A 21416-nucleotide genomic window follows, 5' to 3' on the forward strand; every position below is an offset into this window, starting at 1 on the left:
CCGATCGTTCCAGGTTGTTCCAGTTGTTCCAAACATTGTTCCAAAAGCCCATCGTCGTAAGTCCAAAAACGAGCCAGAAAATTTAAAAAACTTTTTTGTTTCACCGCTATTTTTCGAAAATCGGAATTTTCTCGATGGTCCAGGTTGTTCCAGTCGTTACAAACATATTGTCTTTGAAGCACTTTGTCGTAGGTCCGAAAAAGGCGCGAAAACTATTTTGAATTTTCTGGCTCGTTTTTGGACTTACGACGATGGGCTTTTGGAACAATGTTTGGAATAACTGGAACAACCTGGAACAATCGGAAAAATTCGAATTTTTGAAAAAGGGGGGGCCCAGATCAAAAAAACGTTTTTTTGATTTTTCGGAGATTCAGTGTACACTAGGACATTGATTTTCTGGAACAATGTAGAACAAACCTAAAACATTCCGAAACAATCGAGAAAATTCAGATTTTCGAGAAAGGGGGGGCTAACTTCACGGAGGTTGGTGCCGCCATATTTTTTGTAACGTTAGTGATTTGATTGATAACGTTTTTTGTAACGTTTTGTTATTGATTTCTGCGTTTTTTGAGCTTATAAGCGGTACTAACAATAAGGTGACCTTTTCTGACACTGCAACTCATATTTACGTTACAATTAGATTGTTTTCTTTAACAAGAAATAGTAAATATGCTACGAATAAAAGAATTCAGTTCAAACCGTTACTGATATTTTTTACCAAAAATAAAAATATATATACACACATACAGTCAGTCGTACATGCAGTTTTTTGAGAGCGGGCGTAACCTTGGGCCAGCTTGATAGGTAAAAAAAAGGCAGAAATATTGCATGTGTTACAAAAAAGCAGTCAAAAGACCTACGAGCAACGCGCTCGCGGTGAGCACGTTTTGGGAAAGATTCACCGTTGAGCGGCGTACTACCTCCCAGCCAACGAGGCGCTTTGCGTCTATCACTTGCTGCAGCAGCGCAGGAAGCGGACGAGTGGAATAGTCCCAGGAAGAGCAAATGCCAGCGAAGTGGAAATCCGTGAACGAGTATATTGCGGAGGGTGGAACTGCGTGGATCCGGAAGTTTCGCCGTGATTATCTTCTCGAAGTTTGTGGGGCTTACCATCTGAACGTCACTGAGGAACATTCTGTTCACCAACTCCGAGCAGTCCTGCGCGAGTTTGTTAGAAATAGGAATCGGGGGCAACCTCAACCTGCGGCTCAAACAACACCCCGGCAGCATCGCGACTCAGGAGCGATAGCACCCCGTTCTAACGTGATGGAGGAGGCCCCAACCGTGAAGGACATCGAAATATTTGAAGGCGGAGATCGAGGTAAGGGTGGTGCAGCGCGAGAACCGAAATACAAGTCGATCACAGCCTGGGAAATACCGGAGGAAGAATTGGAGCCTATGTACATACGTTGAAACCCGAACATTAGCTTCGTTACGGGTAGAATTTAACAGCTGTAAACAGAGGCCGAACGGAGATGCAAAATCATAGGGGAGTACGAGTCGAACGACTCACCGCACAGGTAATCGAACGAACAACGAGAGAACTCGATACCAACTATGGCGGTACGCCAAGTACGAAAGCAAGTTGTCAGTATTTTCATACGGGGGTTGGGTGACCGGCTGAAGATATCGGTCGAGTTTCGGCGACGCGAGACTCTCGGGGATGAATTGCGACCGGGTGGTAACGGGGGGAGCGGCACCAGGACCTGCTAAAACTGCGGGAGGCCGCCGGGACATGTGGCACGTGACTGCCGGACACTGAATACCATTCACGGAGTGCGCAACGGTTGTCGACGCCGAGCGAACACCTGAAGAAAATTGAGGTCGTACGTCACTATTGTAAGAAACCAGGACATTTTATTAAAGATTGCGGAACACCATTAGCCAACGAGAGTAGGAGATGCCGCGGAAATGACAGAGAATTGACGAGACAACCGGGGGACCAGATGGGTCCGTCGTACAAGGGTGCTGGTGGACAGAACGACGAGATTCCGGGAAACGAGGAGCAGGCGCGACGGACGGGCAACCGTATCGCGTCGTACCGGTGTAATTGCCGAGTCAACGGAGCTAGACAGAAGAACCATGCATCGATCACGCTTAGGGGAACAAGCGGGACACCGGTTGCGACCTCGTGCGAGGTCAGGTGGAATATAAGGGTCGGTGATAGGCACATATCGCACCTTTGTCACCAGCCGTTAAAGACGATTTTTCACTAGAAGCCTATGGTCTCTAAGGAAGCGACTTCCTCGAGGAGCATGACGTCGAGGTGAGATCCGGGAAATATGCCAGGTTGTACGGGTCGACACGGAGTCTGGGAGATCGTATTTCGGTCGAACCGAGAAGGAGAATGGGTAGTTGCGTCACCAACGCCGTCGACGGTGAGTGCAATGTCAGCATTCTCAATACGAATGATCATACGGTATAGAACCGGAACGCCCGTATGTGCAAATCGTAGCGCTAGGTCAAGAACACCCAAATACGTGTCAAGTTCACGCTTGCCGGTCAATTACACCGAGCTAAGCAGGCAGGATGCAACAGATGAGAAATAGACCTACGTTCCGGTCATCTGAATGGGGAGGAAAGAGAGAGTTTATTAGACGTATGCGAAACATTCAGCTGGACATGAACGTAAGCTGGAGATAAACGACCAAGTAGATAAGATTCTGGACGATGGGATAATAATCAGACCAAGCAACAGTCAATGGAATGCGCCACTGCTAGCGGTATCAAAGAAGGTAGACACATCGGAAAAAACAAAGATGAGGGTGGTAGTAGACATCCGTAAGGTGAATGACATCACGGTAGGAGACTCCTTCCCACTGCCCAATATTACTGAAATATTGGACCAGTTGAGTAAGGCCGAGAATTTCTCTACCTTGGATTTTAGCTTCGGAATTTCACCAAATTCCTGTGGAAGAGGAGGATAAGTACAAGACCGCATTTTCCACCCCACACGGTCACTACGAGTACAAACTAATGCCCTTTGGATTGAAAAACGCACCGGCAACATTTCAAGGATCCAGGATCCTGACTCACGAGATAGCGATTGAAGCTGGAGGAATGGGACTACGAGATCGAGATCAAGCCAGGTAAAGCAAACACTAACGCTGATGCCTTGAGCCGTATGTACGTGACAACCAGAAGCCAGATGAGAGAGGGAGCCGTGACGAAGGGGTTGGATCGGAAATATTCGGAAGAGGAAGGAAACCGGATTATCTACGAGTATCACGACACACCCGTAGGGGCCCACCAGGGAGTGAATAGGAGTGTCGAACGAATTCGTTTGAAACACGATTGGCCAGGATTGAGGAGAAACGTTGAAGACCACATCGCGAGATGTGAGAATTGCCAGAAGCATAAGCTTAGCCGGCGAGCGAAGGCACCAATGATCATCACCGATACCCCAAACCAACCGTTTGAGAAATGCGCATTGGATATAGTTGGGCCACTGACGAAGACCGAACAGGTTGATAAATATGTACTGACGTTTCAAGATTGGTTGACGAAATTCAGCGAGGCAGTTCTCATTCCAAATCAAGAAGAAGAATTCGCAACAAAAATCGTATGTGAACACGGTATACCACAAAGGTTATACTCACCGACCAAGGTACGAACTTTCTCAGTAACGTTTCGAAAAATACGTGTAATCTGTTGAAGATTAACGAGATAAAGACGACCGCCTATCACCCTGAATCCAATGGAGCGCTGGGAAGATCACACAGGACGTTGGCGGAATATCTGAGACACCACGTGAACGAAGAACAGAGTAACTGGGACGGATGGTTACCATACGCCATGTTCGCATATAATACTACACCACATACGGCAACGAGATTCACGCCATTCGAGCTGGTTTACGGACGCCCTGCTGTGTACTACCAACATCGCTGAAGAAGGATCCAGAAACTACGTATACATACGACGACTACGACCGAGAATTGCGGGAGAGGCTGCGAGTTGACAATCTCATTGCTAAGGAGAACTTGCAGCGAGCCAAAGAAAGATGGAAAGTCGAATCGAGGTACGAACAATTAACGACATTCAAGGTCGGGGACAAGGTACCGCTCTATGATACGTAGAGGACGATCTAAAAAATTACCATCCCAATGGATTGGTCCATACTCGGTGATAGGGGTAAACCTCAGAAGTTAATTGTACTATAAGGGTACAAAAGCAAAATATCAGGGTACATATTAATCGATTAAAACATCTCATAGAATGATTTGACAACTTTGGAATTGAACAAATCAACTAACGTAACATAGGAGAAACGATTATACATACAAAATTGTAAACGGGCCATAAACTGAAGTGCGACTACCGATGATAACTCCGGGTTACAGCCAAGCATGCAAGAGCCCGAGGTCGGAACATCCGGTCCTTTTATTAGCGTGTAACCTTCTATTTTAGACCGTACTCCTCATTTTTATCTATATTAATAAACTTCACTTAAATAATCGTTCGACTGAGTGCCAACTCTCAATTCGACGACGATCCAACCGAATCAATAAAATTATTGTTATATCGGGATATAACACCCGAATCGAATCCTAACAATACCTACAATGTGATTTGAACGCTTCGCTTTGGAATCGAACCCTGAGGCCCTCTTATTCGTCTGCCCTCGGGGGGGTGCGTGAGGATAATATTATACGGGTGTGCGTCGGTATAATAGTCATGCAAAGATATGAAAGACCTTTCACTTAGGGTCTCTGAACTCGGGCGAGGAACTCCGAGGACATCTGAGGATAGTTTGTGGTTCGTTCGTGAACTTGAGATTGCAAGGAATTATCGACCGGATCTATATCAAATGTACCAAATATTTGCTTGCACCCGTAGAATAGAATTTTTCCAACGAAAATTTCGGAAAAATTTTGCCTTGTAAAAATGGATACACCAATTGCGACTTCATTATTTCTAACAATCATCTCTCCACTCGAATCTTTTATTTTCTGAAATCATCCAGGTCTAAATAACTCGCACCTTTCAACAACAATAATTTCAACAAACCCCTTTCTCGATCGTAATATGAATGATATAGAGTTTATATTATTTATACTATCATGAATTGAATGTGGTTATTCAGCAAAAGGCAAGATGAGAACCGGAAAACACTTGTTTGGGGCGAGGAATTTATTGGATTCTGGATTAGAAATTACAACTTATTTTACTCTTAATTCCTGCGCTGACATATTTATAATTGCAAGCGGAACAGCTCGTTGTGCGAACTTGCCCGGATTCGCCTCCCGAAACCTTTTGGAATCGAAACCGCATGATATTTTTCGAAAAAGTATCATTTATACCTCGTATACCATATCGAAAAAAGTTAGGTTCTTTGAAACCATTGTTATTATTATTTCTTACAACCTTTCGCGTGAAAATCCCCTATAGAACCGACCGGAGTCAGGGATGTATGATGACATGAATTTTGTCTGTCTATTTTTTGTCCTTATTTCGATCTCTTAGTATATTTTAATTTTCTCAACTTGCCTGCGGCGTTGTCGCTTCTCTCGAGAAAGTTACGAGGTATTATAATGTATGTAACACGCATAAATAAAAAATGCGAGCTAAGACCCGGAATCAGTCGTGGAGGAAGCTAAAAAATTTGCTCAAGGGTGTCGCGCGTGAGAATTGTCAAAGTTCACACGTTGTACTCGTCGTTTACGTGAACATCATTATACACACCTGCGTAATCCCGAATCACGTGACCGGCATTTAGCGACAAAATCGGTAAGTCCGATCGAAAGTATTTCCTGCCTCATTTCATACCCCGTCATTCCTGATGCGTACAGATTCTTTGGATTCGATATTCAGCCGAATAATATTCGATTCCGCGCCTCTGGATACCTCTGTAACTTGATGAATTATACGCTCGCGTATTTTACGAGTACGAGGGAGTAATATAATGTAATATTGGGCGATGATCTTCGATGAGCCCCTGCGTGCTGAGCGTGTGGCGTTTGCAGTAGCGTTGTATATCCGATGTACTTATCGGTGGAAGACAGAAGGTAAGAGAAGTAGGTCGGCGAGAAGCGACATGAGGAGGTAACCGCTGGCTCCCGTCAGTCGCGTGAAGATATTCTCCGAGTGAGCAGGTGGCTGAATCAACACAGAGTCGATATATATATCTGCCGATACTTGCCAGTTATCGATCAAATTTCCATTTAGGCAATTTATTGATTAGATTTTAATCCATTGCATAGAACTTTCAACGGATATACATTTTCTCACGCTTTCACGGTACAATGCAGGGCCCTAAGATCGATATCGATCGACATCTGGTTTAGTTTTTTTTTTTTTCTCCGACAAAAAATTTCATCCGACTGTGAACAATTTGGAGTATTTTGGAAATATCCAGCCATTGGGCGGTGCCGAGGTTGGCATTTATTCGGAGATTCTGCATCATTACATCAGCGATGACGAGGTTTCAGGTAAAAATTCAACCCCTGATAATTTTTAGTTTGGTTTTCTCTTCCAATATTACAAATCATAACACGCAAGTAGTCCATCAACTTAAATTTTGACAAATCTTTTTTTTAGAAATTTTTTGATTTTGTTTTGTTTGTTTTTTTTTTGTTATATTAAGAAAATATCAATTACGCGTCAAAAACTATAACTACTTGCGCGTTAATATAGTTATAGTAATCATCTTCAGCGAGGATCACAGATTTGTTTACAATTGACGGGCGAAAGTATTCACCCATTTTTTTCTTCCCCACTTCTTCCTCGACCCGTTCTTTATGCCGCCGTGCCAATAAATCTGGCGTGAAAAAATTCTAACCATCATAATAATTCCGTTCGAAGCATCGAAGCGATTTAAGTTCACATATAGAGTAATATACTCGCAAAAATTAGTGTTATTCCTGGAAATCTGTAGATCGTGGACAGGGCTAGAGAGGGGGGGGGGTATCGAATGGACCAAAAAGTGTGAAGTTTCTTTGTGATTGCTTTCAAATAATATCACGAAGCAAGGATTTAAAAATTGCGAAAGTAATATTTCTATCTCTATCGGCAACTCTTTGAGGTCGTCCCAACAATAGTCGTGCAATTTTAACGCGTTGCTAAACTAGATCGCCTTAATTGCTTTGTAATTAATGCTTGTTTAAAGTATGCATTTTGTAGAGCGGAAAGCCACGGTTAGGGCAAAATTATATATACCAGACTACGCAGGGATACCTATGAGCATACCTACGTAACGTGACGTATTCATACGCGGAAATTGTATACAATATACAAGTTGCGGAGACTTTGACATTAAACTATGAAACGCTAGATTAGACCAACCTGTACCCGACGGATTTCTATGTACTTCGTTGTCCGAGTGACACAATTATTATCATCATCGTTACTATGAGTACATAATAATTTTCTATTCATGCCGTTTCGCCGTTTCCTTTGTAAATCGAACGGCTTTACTTTCCCGTAACCTATGGGCATCTATGGGTATCTGCAACGCGAATTATCGGAACGGATCAAGCAGTCGTACCTATACCAGTATAACAATGTTGAAAAATTCTTTGAACAGTACAGTTGACTGTTTGCGTTTAAAAGTTGAAATGTAAAAGTAACGCAATCTGAATTGCAGCGGTCGAAAATTAATATCTTGTTGTTCTTGAATGAGGCTAATGTTCTGCGGCTAGATTATTTGCGTTACTTTTATAAAATTGCGGAAGTAACGTTGTGATTTCTAAATTTCACTGCCAGATAATCGGACGTGATTTGAAGCCATATTTTTAGTACCCCGATATTATTCTCGTCATCACTGATTCTCAGCACCTTGAAGATTATATATCGATGGTATTCATATATATAAAATGGAGTGACGGCTTTTCAAGAGTTGCGACAAGTCACAGAGTTGAAACTAGAAAATCGTATGCAAACGACTTATACAGGACGACAGACAGTCGGAAAGTATAAACTTTCGAAAACGTGTTGAAACTCATTTTACATGCGAAACGCTTCCCCGGCGAACGTGGATCGCACAAAAAGCGGATAATAGAAACAGAAACTTAGAAGATTATCTATCGATCAGAATTGATCTAAAATAAAACGAAAGAACTCAACATTCTCATGACCGCCATTAACCCATCGATCAATGTGACGATCGATCGATCGATCAAAAGCTATTAAAGTGACGATTGATGATATGGCATAATATTATTTACCCATTAAATTCTTTCATAACTGCAGGTACTACTTGTTCTCACCGTCGCGACGGCCGTCGTCTGTTCGACAGGCGTACCTCCGTCACCTAGTTATACAAAAACGATGCTGAAGGTCGGAAGAAGTTTACCCGGTGAAACAGAAGAAGTAAAAGTGAGAACGAGCGAGGGTGGTTTGGCAACGTTGATTGTCAAAAGGAGAGAACGTGTCAACCAACCGGAAGTGTTCAGTAACGCAAATCAGAATGAATCCAACCAATCGTCTTTCATGGCTGGAGGGTCGCAAGGGCGAGACGAAGAGGCTCAGAAGAGAGTAGAAAAAGAGCATATCGCCCGAATCCGTGACCAGGTTGAGCTGACGGTTCTTCGGGAAGTAAACCCCGTTAACGAACAGGGGAAATCCGAAGTGAAGAATTTCAGTCAATCCGGAAGTGGATCGGTAGATCACGGAAGTTGGATTCCATTAGGTAGTAAAGGAAGAGTTCTGGCGGAGAGAAACGAAGAGATCTACACCAGTTGGAAGCCGGTAGAGGCCGAGCAGAAAACAACGAACGATGAAAGAACTAGTCATTCGAAGTATTCGAAACGAAATTTTCAACACCAAGGTTCACTCTCCGCTGAAAGACACAGCCCCGAAGACAGAAACGAGCGGAATCTCTTGTTCGTCAATTTGAATCCACAAAAAATAATCGGGAACGAAGATCAAAGAGCCCAGGGATTCCTGCCCAGCCAACCTAGACCTTTGACCAGGACGAACATTGGCGCCAATATTCACAAGAATCGAAATGGTAAAAATGTACCACCGGAAGTGATCATTAGATCCGTTGTGAACGTAAAACCATCGGCAAAGAGGACGCCGATGACGTTGGACGCTGATGGCATACCGACCATTCACGGTCAGCGAGTACCAGATGATCCTATGGACAAAATTCAGACCTGGCGTAATGCGCGAGTCATCAACAATAAGCTGATACCGGACAGTGCTACGGTAGTGACCTTGGAGGCTCCGAATAATTTCTTTACCGCCGGCAACGCCGCGGAACGTCAGCGATTCGAAAATTTTTTTGACGGCGTTAACAGAAGATATGGGAGACATTCCGAACCCGAAGGAAGAAATGTTTACTTTGAATGGGACCCAAAGAATTATCAGAACGATGCTTTGAAAGCTGAAGTGTACAACGCGATGAATGACAATTATAATTCTAATGTTCAGAAGAGGATGTTGCATCCGGAGAGTGTGGCCAATTATCCAAATTCTCAGACTTATATGCCAGAAAGTCAAAAAATTGCTCCGGTCGCGTTGAAACCAGGCGTCCGAGCTCCAGTTTTGCAGTATGCTCATCCGGAATTGGGTGTGCAGCCGGCAAAAATCGTTAAAAACGATATGCGACAACCGGAGAACTTCGAAAATCAGCAGGCCTTCTCTGAAACTCGTCAGAAAAAGAAGTACGTACTAAACGATAAAAACGTCGTGGACTTCTACTCATCGAAGCTCTATTACCCAAATCAACGTTTTTACGGTCTTAAGCCACAGAACGATCAACCATTTTGGGTAAAAATATCTGAAAACCTGAAGAATCAATTTTCCACCGGTGTTGAAAAGGTGTCCAGATTAACTCGTCCGGTTTTCGACCCTCTCGTTGAAGCCACGCAAAAAATATCGAAGAATCTAGGCCTTTCCAGAGACACGGCACAAAATAAAGTTGGAACGGTCGCTTCGAGCTCGTCAATTCTCATTCCAGCTCTGGGTCTAGTCGCTTCCGGCGCTGCTCTTGGAATTGGTGCAGTTGCCGTTGGGAGATATCTCGACGTCGACGTTCTCAAGAGATCAAATGAAAAAGAAATCGACCTGGAACACAAACGAGCTATGGAATCTGTTGCGGCTAGCAATCCTGAACGAGAGGAACCTACGAATGAAGGTCAATCGAAGTCATGGCAGGCGGAAACTTTCGGTGCTAATCGGGCCGTTGATTCGGTCCAGCCCGTTGAAAATTTCCCGATTTTTATGAATGACGATGAAAATCTGCACGGCCGGGAAGACGAAGACGGTGTTTTTCTCGTTCTTGAAGAATCCAACGATTCCGACAAGGTAGAAGATAGACAGACGCGACCTTACGTCGATGAACTCGAGTACGTAGAAACCAGAAGACACAGACGAAGTATTGACAATTACAACGTCTTCGGGGTGGCTGGAACAGAAGTGACTGATGCCATCAGAGATAAACGACTGCAGAGAAAAAATTTGGACCGAAAGACCGAAATAGTTGAAATTGATTCACCTGGAGGTAGAAACATTGATCTCAAAGAGTTTCTGCTACCAACAATTGAGTATCCTTCTGTAGGCGATGAGGGTACGATTCTCGTTGTTGAATCTCCCGAAGATGTCGTCGTGGATCGACCAATTAGAAATTATGATCAAAATAGAATCGCAAACGTGGCAAACACCGTCGACGAGATAATCAAAATGTCTGAAATTGAGCGTGATAAAAAATCTGATATTTACAAGAGATCGAAACGCAGCTTAAGCACGGATCAGGAACTGCAAGACACGTTCCAAAATTTGGAAAACGCCGAAGTTGCCGAAGCTGGACACGTTGAGGGCGACTGGACGAATACGCCTTGCGCTAAAAGGATATTTTGTGATGCCATGATCCTCAGGGGGCCTGACGCCGTAATGTTCATGGAGAAAAAGATGGCATCTCTCTTGGCATTGTAAGTAAATATACAAAAATTTTGATGATCAACGTTGCAAATGCGGTCACCTCATTTTTCGGATTTTCGATTAATTTTCCAAATAATCTAACGGAATAAAAGATGAAAATTCAGTTCAGCAAATTCTATACGGCATCAACCTTCAATATCTATCGAAGTTTGACATAAACTATAGCTAAACGACAGCAGTCTGCGTTCGAACGAACTCTCTTCTCTACTGCGCGCATTTATAACTTTCTTTCAGCTTTCGCTTGGCCGAACTAACGTCCTACTGACTGATTCAACTCTTACCTCCCAGTACAGTTTCACTTCATCGCCCAGTTTGGATATACCTATGTATGTAGTTGAAGCGCAAAAGAAAAAAAAAGATAATGATTTGAAAATAAAATAACTCGACGGTGACGCGATGCCGTTGCAGAGCCGCGGGGGAATTCGGTGTGGTGTAGGTATAATAAAATACCGTAAATCGAAGTAAAATGAGAGTGAAAAAAAAAGTAGAAACGTAGTTTGATCCGTATAGTATGAGCTGACGAATTAAAAACGCGTTTGGATAATTAGCTTCAACCGATTCGTACTGGCTAATTAACACCGTTTTAGTATAAAAACTTGTTGAACGACGTGTGTAGTGCTAACCTACACTGCAATGTATGTACTTACTCGTGTAAACGAACTTCACAATTAGTTGCAACTGAAGATTTCTTTCACTAGAATAACGGTTCGTCAACCCTTCGTGGCGTGAGGTGGTTATTGTTGTTGATTTTACCGATTCCGCATGGTAAATAGGGTACTATGAACGGAAAAAATGATTTAAAAAATCTCATGAAAAAAAATCTATAATAAACGCGCAATGTTCTATTTGTACACATCGGTCCAAAAATAAAGAAGAAAATTTGATTTTGCAGAAAATAAATATCATTGATCAATGAAAATCATCTTCTTACCTTTCACTCACATCAATTTCAATAGCTAAATATCAGTATTTCACTAACAAATCACTTTTGAAAAATGAATTCGAAGCGCGTGAAACAGGTTTTTACGAGTTCATCGCTTCAATGTAACATACGTACATACCGGGACAATATGTGGAAACTGGCCACTCCAACCGCCGTGGACGTTAAGTTAAGGCTAGTCAGGCGTACAGAGCGGGCAGTTTCCATATACTGTCCTTGTATGAAAACACAGGTGTCGCCATATAGTTAGCTGATTCGTTTCCAAATCTTTAGAATGTTCTGTTGCCGATGTTTAACACCAGGTGAAGTAGATTTATTGGCTTTTGCTATATTTTTACGTCAATCGATATGGTATGTTGCAGAATCGCAACGTGACTCCATAATGGGTTCATTTCGCGAACAAGAAAAAATACCTGGCTCGGTAATTCATCCGAATTCAACCAAATCTACATTATCCGGTGCTTGTTTTTCAGGATACAACCCGGAGCTGCCAACCAAGTTTCAAGTCATTTCGAAGAAGTTATAGACGCCATTCGCAGGCACGACTGTTCCGGTTTTCTTTGCCCCCAAGCGAGGCCTGGAAATGTATTTTTCTAAAATACCCGAAGGAACGCACTTCAATAGAGCGAAAAAACAAAAAATAATCATTCACCACTGCATTAAAAAGCTGACAAAATATCGCCATCGAACAACAGGAAAGATCAACTTGAGCCGAGCAAACACAAAATTGTTCTACGTACAACCTACGGACACCGGACGGAGAGAAAATTCAACAAGATTGCGACGTTGTTATACCGAATCGAATTTTATGCAATCGAGTTTGAAAATTATTACGGCTGGATGTAGTTATTTTTCAGTGCGATGACAGCTTCATAATTATCATTTGAATAATTTTGCTCAGTTATAAATAATTATCGTCGTTGAAAGATAGGTATATATTGTATCAATAGTGGCGGAATACTTGGTTAATATTTTTTCGCTTTTCATTAATTGGAAAAAATGAATTAATATTGAATTTATATGCGTTACTATTGTTATGAAAAAACCTGCAGGTTTTTAAAAGCCAAATTGTAAATAGCTATTCACCGAAATAACTTCCTATTTAATGCACATACTTCATTTAAATTATGACAAATCGAATGTAATAGGTATGTAAGTAAACCAGATGTTAGGGAACCAGGATGTCGTAACGTTTCTTTTCATTCTTGTCCTTTTTTGTTTATGAAATTTGAGAAATAACATTTTTACAGAGACCTCGATTTTGAGGTGTAATAAAAATTAAAAAAAAAATACAATCATAGTAGCATAAGTGTATTACACCTATATCAGCATCTCTGCGCGTCTACACGTTCAACTGATACTGCGATTATAGCTAAGTGATCATGTTTAGCCCAATAAATATTCATATCTCGTGTCATCATCATCATTATGATCCTACACAAGAATGGTGGAGAAATATTTTTAATTTATTGCGTTAACGATGATCATGGTTCCCGAAAAAACATCAAATTAGATAATATATAAATGTCGAGAAGTTTAGTTGTAAAAAAATGCTAATAAAATAGTCGAGTACGCAATAGTATATGTCATATATAGGTACTCCGATACATGCAAGTGTGCACGAATATATGTATTGAATAATTGACGAATAAACTATCTATTTTTGATGAAATAAAACAAAATGAAAATTCTAGAATCATATTACCGTATAATTTTTCAGATGATTTATAATTCGAGAGTGAAATTGATACAGTCACAGAATCAGATTGAACATCTGCAGAGATGATATTTATAAAAATAATGTAAATGATGTTATGCGAAAACCAGTTATATTAGTTATACCAAATGTTATTATTATAATACATCTCATCCGTTTACGAAATTTGTCAACCTGTTGTCCCGCGGCCCAAAAAACTCTGTTAGGTTTCTTAAAAAAAAAATATGTTGCAATGAAAAGATTCCTGATTACGTGAGGGATTTGTGATTTGAGTGGGGGTCGATGTTTTTTCAACTTGTATTTTTACTATATTTTTCGTAAAATTCATCTTCTTATCTCATGAGGTTTCTGTTCTTCAAGAAGTGAGCTTGTAAAACGTGAAGCAGTAATAGATTTGAGTTGCATGTAACTGATCAAGAGACTCGATAGAGTCTCGCGCCAAAGAGCACCGGACGGCAACCGAGTTATTCATTCAAGAGATAGGAAAAGCGCTGTAGGGCCGATTGTTTCATCAGGTATCTCCCAAATCATCAGTATTTCCGGATATTCGGATACACTTTCGCTATCTGAATCGCAATGGAGCTTTCATTTAAGCCTGATTTCAATGCCATTGATGTTCGGTTGTGATCACAAACAAAAATAACTATTTCTATTTGATCAAATAAAAATGAATTAGATTGAGTCATTTCATATTTCGATACATTTCATCATATTCACTCTTACGCATTTCTATGATGAGTGGATAACATTCAAAAAGTAGTCAAATCCCGAAGAAGCTCCTCAGATACGAAGAACTTCACCAAGTACATTAATTTATCCAAATCAATCGCCGCACTAAAAAGTCGTCTCTCAAGAACAACCGTCTAACTAAATTCTCTTGAGAAAAAAGAATCCAAATCAATCATTGTGTCAAGTACATGTGATTTTGCATCATGCACAGAAGTTATACCGATGAAGACTGGAATCAACACGCGCAACAAACCAGATTATCAATTGGAAGGATATAAAATTGTGAAGAAATTTGAACCAAAAAATTGGAGGTAGTGGGACTTGGCGGGTTTTTTAGCAAAAATAAGTCCAGAATGTTCGCATGGCAATATATCGTTAGCCCGCCAAGGATGATAGTAGAAATCAGTGTGGTTTTCAGATTTCAGATGACATATATATCTAGCCTCGGTGATCAGAGATTATCATATCTCAACTCGGCGATGACCGATTTCATTGAAATTAGGCTTAAATGAAAACTTGTCACCGATTTATACAGCGAAAGTGATTCTAGATTTGCCTAACCTAACTCCGCTTCTGAGCTCCCGTCGCAGTAAACCACCTCGTTAGTGCGCGCCCGTTCTTTGGAATGTACACTTGGCTTGTTCATAACTGGTGTAGTTAGACACTACGCGATATGATTTAGGTTGGCGCAAAATATCCCTAGGGGGAATTTACGTACGATGGATGTGGGTCGTGCGGCGCCTGATCCCCACCTCTGCTGTTGCGCTGCTGTGAGTTTCCCTAGAAATATTTTGCGCCAACCTAAATCATATCGCGTAGTGTCTAACTATTTCAGTTATGAATGAGGCTTGTATACGAATCTCTTGGGTCTCAAATCGAAAATCTCAACGAGGAAATAATTGAAGAGACCTTCAGAAAGGTGAGAAAAATAAACACGGCCGCTACGGGAGGCACTCCCGGGAGTCGGCACTAGTAGCGATCCCTTTTGCCGATAAACCGGAAGAATACTGGACTTACATGGAGACAGAGTTAAAAAGAAAAAAAAAATTAGATGAAATTTGAGAAAAAACGAAATAAAAAATTGCAGGTAGTGGGACTTGGCGGGCTTTTTAGAGAAAAGAACCCAAATACTTGTATATAGTAATATTACATTAGCCCGCCAAAGACCACATACTCCAATTTGTTGTTTTATTTCTACTGAAATTTGAGAGAGATTACGGCATGCAATTGCAGTATCGAAGTAAAGTTTCAAGTCGTGAATAATTCTTTCCCGATAGATCAATGCGGTATATTAGGTGTCTCCTTCTTGCGTGAACAAAAAGCTACATTAATATTTAGTGATAAGAATCTGGGAAATCTAATTATTGGCAACAAACCAATCAACTTTAAAACATAAAATAAAAATTTTTAAAATGTTAAAAAAAATTATTTTTTTTACAATTTTATATTATAAATATCCAGGTCGTCGTCTTCGTAGATTTCAAAGTCCAGGTAATACCCTTCATAAATTCAAACATCCATATCGTTCGCTTCAAAGTTCACGACGTACAGGTCATTCGCTTTTTTTACGCGCAGGTGCTTCGCGTCGTTGTTTACCTGGTCCGCTATTAAATTTCTTAAAAGAACGTCTAATTTCGTGAAAAATTTACAGACGATGAATGGGATGCAGTATTCAGCGAGGCAGCGAAGGTTGCGGAGATGAAAGAGAAGCAGAAGGAGGATAAAGAAAAGCGGGGGGTGAAGTAGAAGAAAGAAAAGCAGAATGAGAGGATCAAAGTAAAGGAGGAGAAATCGCTGGTGGATTAAATCGCTGCTCATCATTCGTTCGTCAGGTATCAAAGACTCTATCTCTCCGTTTCCAACTCGAAGAAGCCACTTGGAGAACTCGATTGCATCTTCTTTTGCTCGCATGTTGCGAGTCAGTCCAAATCGAACAACTAGACTCCACAACGAAGAGTATTTGATAGTTTTAGCTATTATTTTTCGTCTTTCAGCTCGTTTTACACCAGGTACAACTTGTCTAAAATCACCACCTCGTTCAATATATCTATGGTATGACTGTCATTCCTCCAAACGGTAATGCGTTGCCAGTAATATCTTTCAGGGTACGGTCAATCAATTCTAGCGGACGTTTTGGAATCAGTGAACATTCGTCCCATATTATTACATCAATGTGGTTGATTGTGAGTTTATTTTTCATTGATAAATTTGTAAAGATTGTACCAGAGGTCGATAATTCTAAGGGCATTCCGAACATTTTATGAGCGCTTGTGCCACCCGGTAAAAGTATTGTTGCGATGCCTGTCCATGCGACACAGACTACGCTTTGATCTAACGATTTTAGTTTATAATAAATTGCCTTGATAAAGGGTCGTGATTCTATTCTAAGGTACGCAGGTACAATATATACATATAATAATAGCAAAAAGTATGTGAATTAACCAACTGGTTGTGAGTAGGACAGAGAGAGCCTCAGTACCCCGAGAATCTAAGATTCTGAAGTAAAAGAAGGATAAATCATTGGAGTAGGGATAACTAAATGGTGCTTACGGGTGAATGCTGTGAGAGAAACGGAGACAGCGCGAGTACCCCGAGGGTATGCCACGAATGAGAGAAACGAAGATATCAAATAGAAGGCGGGGCTTCGAGCGTTCGGACACCGACGTCGAATTGTAAATCTGTGTGCGTGATTGTGCTCACGTGTGGGTGCACACGGACGTGGCGCTACCGCAGTGCTGCTGTCGGTCGGGGTACCCTACTATCTCGGGGTACCGCGAGAATTGGGCTTCAAAACCGCCTATGCTCCTGTTCTTCTACATACATGTAAGGTTTGAATTCGTTGTAAATTACCGGAACGCAAGTAGTGCGCTCCGGCGTCTTAACACTAAGTTTTTGCTCCTGTTGAGCAGTGAGCTTATCGACGCACGATAACTTTACATCTCAACACACTCAAACATAACAGTAGGTTTGAAGAAAAAATCAAAGTCTCAATTAAAAAATATACAATGGAATTCATGAATATGTCAACCCATACCAGGTCAATATATCTTTTATCAGTGGCGTAAGTAATATCAGTGATTTGAATTTTCTATTGATCTACAAACTATACAATAAGCAAAGAATATAACAGGTTACAAATAGTATACAAGCTTTTTTTAACTATGAGTCATTTCGATAGAATAATTGATTTTTTGTACGTAAGGTGCGTGATGCTCTAATGTCTAATCGTTGAGAGCCAAAATCGAATCTCCGTTTCGCATCAGCATTTTGGTCGGCATTTCTCAGCCTGCGGGTAGTTTTTTATGCACCAAATTATGACTTATAATGAACTATAATTTTAGCTCTCTGACGTCAAACATCATGCACCAAAAATACACTCAAACATAATTTAGGTCCTTGGCAGAAAACGTTGAACCGGTATTATGTGTTTCTTTTTTTTTCTTGATCAAATATCAATACATCAGTACATATTTTGTTGCATACAATCACCGCTGTTGGCAAGTTATAATTGAATTTTGCCAAACACGCTTGATCCGCATATAACGTGATACAAATATACGATTCATCCTAATATCTTGTAAAATAATCGTAGAGTGATAGTGACCTGGTCCGGTATTTATTTGATTTTGGCTATCGTCAATAAACTGTAAACCAACCCGGATACGCAATAGAATTGCAAATAAGCTGAAAACAGTCGAGTCGTTATAATTTGAATTAAGATTTCAGCGTAACTTGCAAAAGAATACTCACATAGTCTCGCACTTAGTTCTTGTCAATTACAAAAATCTTTTATTGATGGTCATAATACGTATGAAGTTTTTGAGAATTTTTCCTTTTTCACACGAACCGGTAGAGAGTCTTGTTGCAAATTTCGATAACTCATCTTCCGAGTCGGTATAGTTGGATTGAAAAGTCAAAAAAATAGTAAAACATTAGTCGTTCATCCATGTTATACGATGTGTTATTTTTACGTGTTACTAAATCATTTGACGTAAAGAATATTTTGTAGTTTCCGAAACTACATCCTGGAGAGGAATTTTAACTACACAAATTTGAAAATTTCATAAACGACTGAAAGATCGGTATAATTAAATTTATTCGTCAGCAAGAGATACGAATACATGACATCGTTGTTCTGCAGAAAAATATAATAACATATTTGAACGCGCTTGAACGAACGAGAATCGATAACTAAAATTCTTATAACAATTATCATTCATTACCTAATTATTATTTGTACCACAATATAATAAAATTGACTTAAAGATGAAAAGGCTGTTTTTTCCGTATATCATTCTTGGTTTATAATTCAGTATGATGTAGAAATTGTTATGCATATTCAATAAGGCTATTTCATTTATATCATTTTATTTTCATTTATACACGACGCAATACTTGCAACAAAACAACTTCAAGTTCCGACGCGTACGTTTTTTTTTTCAAACCATTTTACAATATGATATGATACCTACTAAATTGCAATCTATATCTAAATATGTATGTATGTATGTATGTATTTATCTTCTACATTTATTCGACAAAGATTTCTTAAAAGTTGGATGTATTTCTAGAATTTGTTAATAGTAACATCAAATAGAAATTCATGTATTCCTATGGACTATTTGATAGTTATTCAATTTCTCTTCATTTCATCTTAATGGTTATTTGTAATCATTGACAGACATACCGTAAATTATAATTGACATGATTATTTAAATTATAGTACAGAAAAAGAGCTCTTAATTAAAAGCATCAAGCTAAAAATCAATCTTTGTTTTAGTCATTCCGTTCTCAACTAACTTCAAGCTTCTTCCCATCAACAGATAATTCAATATCTATTCATTAAACATAATACGTCCTAATTTTATCAACAAGGAAACCCTATGAGGTTACTTTTTTTACATCATAAATTTGCTTTGATTTCATTTGTTACAACTGCGCGTCACAGATTATGTACAGAGCCGCTTTCCTACTCTACAATATGTATAATTAACGAAACAAATCAAAAACGATAATAATAACAATAATAGGTAATAAAGATAGTAATTTTAACGGCACTTAATACATCTATACATACATAAATTAAGAATCATACTAAAGTAGGTGTGTGAATTCACGGCTGATTTTTTTGCTTCTGTTTTTCCGCTCATAAGACTATATCTTCATAAAATGCAATAGCATCGGTGATACGTAACATGGGTGATATTATAACAATGATATACATACATACAGTGTAGGTATAGTGATTAATTATAATATGTAACATTCGATAGTAAAAAACTAATCTACCTATCTACAGATGTTTCTCTTTCCGTTTGTTTGTGCGTTTTTTTTTTTTTTTTTATTATTTTTAAATTTTCATTCTACGAGTACAGGAGCTAACCAATAATCAACTATTGACAGTATATAAGGGGGTATTACAGATGCCCATGTACTCGAGAGATAATGAGCTGGCGGTAGTCAAACATTTTCTAATAAATTAGTGTCACGCCATTTAATGGTACTTCGTTTTGTGCTTGTCTATTATTAACTTCGAATTTTTATGACCTTGCACTCTGGAATAATAGTAGGCGTCAAAGACGACTGAAAACATTTTTTTTTACATTGCTTTTAATTTCTTGTTATTTTAATTGGTATCATTTTTTCCAATCATTAATTCATCTATTTCTTTATCGCATTTCCTAACATCAGTCATCGGTGATGCTCTATTTCGCAAAGAATATAAATATGTCAAGAGGTTTTTTTCTTTTAACATCGCTCCGACGTTGTTTTACTAGGGAATAAATATTCTACTATTTAGGTTTAACCCGTCAAGTTTGATTCTCCACATACATATATATTTTTCTCCTTATTTAGTTTTTCTTTTGTGGTATTTTTTTCTTCTCTGTCTGTCTCGGTTAGCACCGCTTCTGTATTCACAGCTTCGTTGACCTTGATCGAAATTTTGAAGTCCGTGATGGTTTTTTTCTTCTTTTTATAGTATGGAAACGGTAGCGATTTGGCAGCGATATTCATTCCGGTGATGTTAATTTTTCTTTTTTTTTCATTCTCAGTTTATACAAAAGAACAACATTTCAAAGAGAAATCATGGAAGCGTCGCGATTCCCGGCTTTTAAGCTATACATTTATACATCGTAAGAAAAATATTCGGATTTGTTGATCAATTCCTCTCATATCACAGGTCCGTTTGAGCACATATATATAGGTATATATATAATCGCGCAGAATATTTTTCAATATATTCACATAATTCAAATCTGTAATGATCAATTAAATGACTGTTCAATTAATCAATAATTAAAATAAAATTACGGAATATTGTAATGTTTGAAACGTTTCTGTTTTCTTTTCATTATTTTTCTTGTCCTCTTATTTATCTCTCTCTCTCTCTACCTCTCTCCCTTTTTTTTTTTAATTAAAATTTTTTTTTCTTCAATTATACCTCTGAGAACACTGCTGGGCGAATATAACAATAATATTAAGTGTGATCATATTAACATTTTTTTCTCTCTCGTCTCTTTTTTTGTTTCTTTTCTCTTTCAATATAAGTATTTAACAGTCGCGTGTCACTCAGCGGACGCGTAAGATTTTCTTAATTCTAACTCCGATGCGGTCAAACTTTGATCCCCCTTAACGTAATAATCGGCGGCGTCTCTTCTGCGTACGGAACCGTTCGACGGAGGAGAAGAAGACGGTAGCGACGTCGTATTGTTATCGATATTGTCAACTTTACCGTTTGAATGGACGCTGCCGTTTGATTGATTCGTCAACGAAGTTTGCGATCCTTTTTTACTAGCCTTCAATCTCTTCTGGGCGTATTGTTGCTGGTAAAATTCGTTGAAGAGGAAGAAGAACATGACAGCGTGCATTCCGATCCACCATACAAATGCTTTGGGGTAATTGCAATCGATGAAGAGGAGTTGGAAAGCGTGAACCATAATAGCGACGAATTGGAGCATTTGGAACGCCGTCAAATATTTCTTCCACCATAGATATGGGGCTACTTTTGGTCCTAGTGCGGAAAGGAGGTAGTAAGAATACATCACGATATGAACGAAGGTGTTCAACAGTCCGAAGAAGGTCGAGTGGCCGCCTGCGATGAATAAAAATGATAATGTTAAAAATCAGACGAAACAACTGGACGCC

At 39.6% G+C, this 21416-nt stretch overlaps 2 protein-coding genes across 8 annotated transcripts in view; one reads left to right on the forward strand and one right to left on the reverse strand.

Annotated features, from left to right (window-relative positions):
* Positions 1-6058: 6058 nt before the first annotated feature.
* On the forward strand, positions 6059-13506 carry LOC105690470. The gene is made up of 3 exons (XM_020854900.2): positions 6059-6431; positions 8191-10874; positions 12298-13506. Exons 1-3 carry the CDS (start codon positions 6417-6419, stop codon positions 12419-12421), a joined length of 2823 nt encoding a protein of 940 aa, XP_020710559.2. The 5' UTR covers positions 6059-6416; the 3' UTR covers positions 12422-13506.
* Positions 13507-18349: 4843 nt separating this feature from the next.
* Positions 18350-21416, reverse strand: part of LOC105690598 (elongation of very long chain fatty acids protein AAEL008004-like) — a 29149-nt gene continuing 26082 nt past the window's right edge. For 4 of the 7 annotated variants that reach the window (XM_048659450.1, XM_048659452.1, XM_048659453.1 and 1 more), the window contains exon 8: positions 18350-21363. In XM_048659450.1, coding sequence (XP_048515407.1) covers positions 20837-21363 — 527 coding nt within the window. In that variant the 3' untranslated portion in view covers positions 18350-20836. The remainder of the gene's footprint in view (positions 21364-21416) is intronic. The other 3 variants (XM_020854883.2, XM_012408534.3, XM_012408531.3) reach the window with 1 other exon arrangement.

Source organism: Athalia rosae, chromosome 1 (genome assembly GCF_917208135.1).
Source record: "Athalia rosae chromosome 1, iyAthRosa1.1, whole genome shotgun sequence".
Classification (NCBI taxonomy): Eukaryota; Metazoa; Arthropoda; class Insecta; order Hymenoptera; family Athaliidae; genus Athalia; species Athalia rosae.

Excerpts from the sequence above, each read along its gene's own strand:
- LOC105690470 (XM_020854900.2), top strand. Across the intron at positions 10,875-12,297 it reads ATGGCATCTCTCTTGGCATT|GATACAACCCGGAGCTGCCA; the intron begins GTAAGTAAATAT and ends CTTGTTTTTCAG.